Source organism: Borostomias antarcticus (assembly GCF_949987555.1).
Source record: "Borostomias antarcticus genome assembly, chromosome: 6".
In the NCBI taxonomy this organism is placed as follows: Eukaryota; Metazoa; Chordata; class Actinopteri; order Stomiiformes; family Stomiidae; genus Borostomias; species Borostomias antarcticus.
In genome coordinates, this window is record NC_140239.1 from 29,370,724 (window position 1) to 29,375,988 (window position 5,265).

The following is a 5,265-nucleotide window of genomic DNA, read 5'->3' on the forward strand; positions in this document are numbered from 1 at the left end:
TCACAGTAAAGTGAAAACCTCCTGCCTAGTTCCAGCCAAGTTAGTTTTAACTGTTGTTCAGAATACAGTCAACTGCTTTAGATATTTGGCATTAATTATGTAAATTATGTGTGAGTTTATTATTTTTAACACAAATTTAAAAAATATTGAGAAAAGTGCTTCATTTTACAATCAAGAGAGATCAATAGATTAAAATCTGATTTGAGTAGAATAAAATTGAAAACCCTTTCTGACACCAGAGCGTCATGCGATACAGAGGTGTGGATCATTCGTTATGGTTCAGGAAGTGGATCAGCCGTCGGGGTAGAGGAAGGCTGTCCACGTGCCTCAGTCTTTTAATTCCAACCTGCTGTCGAATCTTTAGCCTGCACAGTTGCTTCAGACTACGAGGGGGCACTTTAGGAACAAAGTAACAAAGAGGACATTTTAAGTAGTTAAAATAAATCTACTGTATGTGGATCTATAATCTTCAAGGATTTATAAAGTTACTCATATACAAGTTTGAACATTGATCAGAAAACACTTGCCAAGGGAAATAAAACAGTGCTCTTTCGAAGTGTAAAAATGTAATCCAAGCTTCTGGTTCTGATTCTGGACTTGACCTACTCACCTGACTTCTCCTTAATGTGGGTCAGGTTCTCGTAGCTGTCCAGATGTTCAGTGAGTTTGGAGCACAGCTGCACGTTCCCCACGTAGTCTAGCAGCACATCTATGATGGGTCCTGCCCAGCAACGCATTGAGGGACTGGAGACAATGTCACAGAACTGACAACAAACACAAGAAAGGTATCCAATACAGTATAAGTAACTCATTATAAGTAATTCATAAACAGCACATTGCCATTTTAATGGCTTGGAATTGTCATAAATGAATGCAAAACTGCATTCAAATGCAGTTAGTGATATCGATCATAAGTGCTTTGATCATTCGTTCTGTATCTGTATCAATAAGCAAGTACTACACTGATATACTGTTGTAAGGGATTTCAGAATAAATCGCAATGAGTTGATATCTCCACCAGTATTCCTCTGTTCCCTGACCTGTGCTCTGGGCTCTTCGTGGCTTAGACACAGGTCATCCTTGCCTACTTTCTTCACGGGCGGGTGGGGTTTGGCGCCATGCTCGCACTCGAAACAGGAAGTAGCATCACAGCCGTTATCCATCAGATACTTCAGCATGGACAGGTATTTCATGCAGAACATAACCGCAGGAGGGAAGGCGGTTGGGTGAGTTGGGACGCTGGCGTTGACATCTGCCCCGTGTTCCACAAGCAAACAGGCCATCTGGATACACCCCTGCCGCACAGCGACCAGCAAAGGGTTAAACGTGTCCAGATTGGGGTCAGCCCGCGCCTCCAGCAACATGGCCGCCGCTTCGATGTTGCCGTTGGCGACGGCGAAGTAGAGCGCTGTGGTGCGTCGATCTTGATACATGGCGGCGCGCTCTCGCGACAGCGTGGCGTTGACGTCGAAGACGGACCGGATCAGAACCTCCAGGACGTGGTTGTGGTTGTGTTCCGCGGCCAGGTGAAGCGGACTGATACCACTGCGGGAGAGACGCCACCTGCTGGTGACCGGGATGAGCAGGGATACGATCCTGCAGGGGACAAACAGTGCAAGGAACAAACTAGGACCGACACTCTCTAAGAAATGAATGGTAAATGGACTGCACTAATGGTACGTTCGTTTATTACTGGGAGGTGGCAAATTGCAACTTGCTACTAGGAATGATGAACTAAAACGCCGCATGAACTCGCACTTCCTCGTCACAAATTCGGATATGTTTCTCAGCCCCCAGTTGCCGGCTGACGTCAATATCATATCATATCATCATCATATCATTCGCTATAGCTGGAATGCACACAGGTTGGAGGTAGGTATTTTGCCACTTGCGACTTGCCAGCTCCGACCACAAACGAATGCACCATAGCGCTTTTATCCAAAGCACTTTACAACGAAGGCCTCTTATTCACCCATTCACACACACATACCAATGGCGGCAAGTGCCATGCAAGGCGCTAGCCTGCTCATTGGGAGCAATTTGGGGTTCAGTGTCTTACCCAAAGACACTTCGACATGTGGACAGGGGGAGGCGAACTGCTGACCCTACGATCATTGGACGACCCGCTCTACCACTGAGCCAAAGCCACCCAAAGAATGGATACCCTTACAGCAACAACAACCAGCGGTTTGATAAGAAATTACAGCATGTAGCCCCAATAGAACTACAAGCATAGGCCGGCTGTAAATCATAAAAACAGCATGAATTACTATACTTTACAGGACTTTATACTTACTCATCGTATCCACGATGGGCAGCGATATGAATCGGCATAAGTCCCGTTTTTGTTGGCTTGTTAGCGTCTGCGTCCTGTGAGAGCAGGAGCTCCACGATGTCTCGATGGCCGTTCTTGCATGCCTCATAAAGAGCTGTGGCCCCATCACTCGCCTGGCAGTTTATATTTGCACCTGAGACACAGGCAACGGGACAGCAACACATCGTCACAATGAAGTGAAAATCAATTAAAGAACCGTCCTTAAAAAAAAGAGGATTGAAACCCTTGATAGACATTGAAATTACATTCACTGACATTTGGTCTGTATAACCTAAGTGGCATTGCCTTTGACTTTAGAAATAAAGTGATGTACTGTACTGTAATGTAAAATACCATAAAGTAATATAAAATATTATACCTTAATATAAAATACGATATGAATGTAAAATGTTCTACTGTAATATAGAATGCCATAATGTACTATGAAATACTATATGAACTGATGCAGGCCTATCCTTCCATAAACACTAAGATCACAGCAAAGCGATTACCGTTATTCATGAGAAATGTCATCGCTTTGGTGTTTCCACTTTGGGCCGCCACAAAGAAAGGGGTGATTCCATAGATGTTGGCTGCATTAAGCCTGGCTCCCGCCCTCACCAGCATCTCACAGATCTCCGCGCCGTCGTGACACGCGGCCTCGTGGAGCGCCGTCCAGCCCTGGAGACATTGCTTGTTCACCCCGGCGCCGAAGCCCAGAAGTACGGCCACAATCTCCGCATTCTCCCCTTCACAAGCTTTGGTGGAGACAGGTAGATGAATAGTTAGAGATTTGAGAAATTTCGATGAATGTAGTCACTGTTATTGTGAATAATTAGACCTGCAAACTTGTCACCTTTTGGCTACAGTCACCTTTTTTATGTCAACCATGGTAGTTTCAGTGAATCTAGAGGGTTTAAGTTTTGTATGTCATTAGGGCTGGGTTTAAAAAATCGATTCATTGATTCTGAATCGATTCTGAATCAAATGATTCAGAATCGATTCATGAATCCCAAAATCGATCTTTTATTTAATGAATGAATGAATGAATAAATGAATAGTTCATTAATTAATTCAATGATTCATTCATTCATTCATTTTTGGAAATCATTATCAATACCCAGCCCTAGTATTGATGTGTTGCATAACTTGGCAGTCATGTAATTAAGGTTACAGCTATAAAAAAAAAAACGGTTTTAGTAACACTAACTGAATCGATATTGAATCGAATCGAATCAAATTAAATCGTGATAATCGATTCTGAACCTTGTGAATCGGAATCGAATCGATTCTTGAAATTCGACTCGATAACCAGCCCTATATGTCATCATCTTTTTCACTTCTCCAGAGTTTGCAGGTCTGATAATACACGATTACATGTCGTTATCACTGTTGAGATGGATGCGAAACTTGATAATCCCCCTATCACAACTTGAAACCGAAGATTTTTCATATCCCTGGCCAGTGTTAGTACCATATCTTTGTACATAGGAAAGTTACCCTTATAGAGCGGGGTTTCCCTGTCCTTATCAGCGATGTCAGGGTTAGCTCCCCGTTCTAGAAGGGAGCGCACGCAGGTCACGTGATCAGCCACCACCGCCAGGAAGAGAGGGCTCTCCTTCCTCAGCGTGCATCTGTCAATCACCTCTGGATGGGCTGCAGTCAACGCAAAAGTCTTGATGAACTTTCATTTATCCCCCGAAGGGAAATTCACATAGCTGCAGCAAGAACTACACATACAGTAGCACATACTGTAACAATGCAATATAATAACATATCAGAAGGCAGTGGCACAGAAATGTATAAAAATGGGAGGTGCAATAAGGCACAATATTCCAGGCCCGTAGCCAGCCTTGTGGAGGCGGGGGGGGGGGGTTCGTTTTTTTCCAAAAGTGGACCGTATCGTTTCTTAAATTCTGGACCTTTGGTCTTAAATTCTGCTGGACCTTTGGTCGTGAGGGGGGGTTTGTTCCATCCACCCGACCCCCCCTGGCTACGGGCCTGTATTCAGTATATACATATACAGACATTTTGAAAATGCAATGCTCTATCAGACTGTGAAACAAACCTGGTATTGTTGTACTTGTACCTCCTTCAAAACAAGTTTGAAATAATGTACCTCTTGAAACTGCCAGAGTGGGAAGCTGCTCACCTTCCAGTAAGATATCCAGGCATTCTTTTCTCCCACGCGACGCGGCTTCATGCAAGGGCAGCCAGCCCAGCTTACTCCTCTCTGTCAGGGGATGCCCTCCCCTCACCATCGCCTTCAGAGAGCTCACTGCGTCGCCTTTAATGGCTTTAACCACTGGGTCAATAAACCTAGGAGAAGAACATGGTACTGTAGATTTTGGACACGGCAGATGGTGAATTCCTAATCTGTGTTAGTCTTTGCTGATACAGGATTTCATTTTGTCACGCAGCAACTCAACTAACTTTATCCTTTCATATTGAGAAAGTCAATTAATATCGCGACTTTTCAGCTTAAAGGCAGACTCTGTTTTTGTGTGATGTCATAACCAAAAAAAAGGGCACTCACCTAGCGGAGGTACTGAAAGAAATTCAATATCTCTGCTAGGTTCAGTTCATAGCTGTGTTCGGAATCGCTCCCTCGTTCCCTCACTCCCTATTCCCTATATAGGGTTCACCATGTAGTGAACTACCTAGGGAACGGAGAAAATGTAGGGTACATGCACTGTTCCCTGCAAATCAAGGTGAATTGTGGGTAATAAATAGTGGACTATATAGGGAACGAAAATTCCGTGGAGAATTCGGACACTACAAACAAAATGGCTGACGCCCTATATAGTGCACTATATAGTGAACAGGGAGCGATTCCGAACACAGCTCATGTTGTGCATGCGCAGACGCTGGTTTATGCCAGCAGTTTGAGCATCTTGTATTGATCATCTCGTCTCGTCCGGCTCGTTTCGGGGGTGACGTCACATTACAGA

General features: G+C 44.3%; 1 protein-coding gene across 1 annotated transcript in view; it reads right to left on the bottom strand.

Moving 5' to 3' along the window:
• Positions 1–265: 265 nt before the first annotated feature.
• LOC311310615 (uncharacterized protein) overlaps positions 266–5,265 on the bottom strand; it is a gene marked incomplete at both ends in the record, with an annotated part of 15,335 nt that continues 10,335 nt past the window's right edge. The window contains 7 exons of the mRNA XM_084440125.1: positions 266–396; positions 611–764; positions 1,041–1,596; positions 2,297–2,468; positions 2,827–3,072; positions 3,815–3,970; positions 4,467–4,633. Coding sequence (XP_084296251.1) covers positions 266–396; positions 611–764; positions 1,041–1,596; positions 2,297–2,468; positions 2,827–3,072; positions 3,815–3,970; positions 4,467–4,633 — 1,582 coding nt within the window. The remainder of the gene's footprint in view (positions 397–610; positions 765–1,040; positions 1,597–2,296; positions 2,469–2,826; positions 3,073–3,814; positions 3,971–4,466; positions 4,634–5,265) is intronic.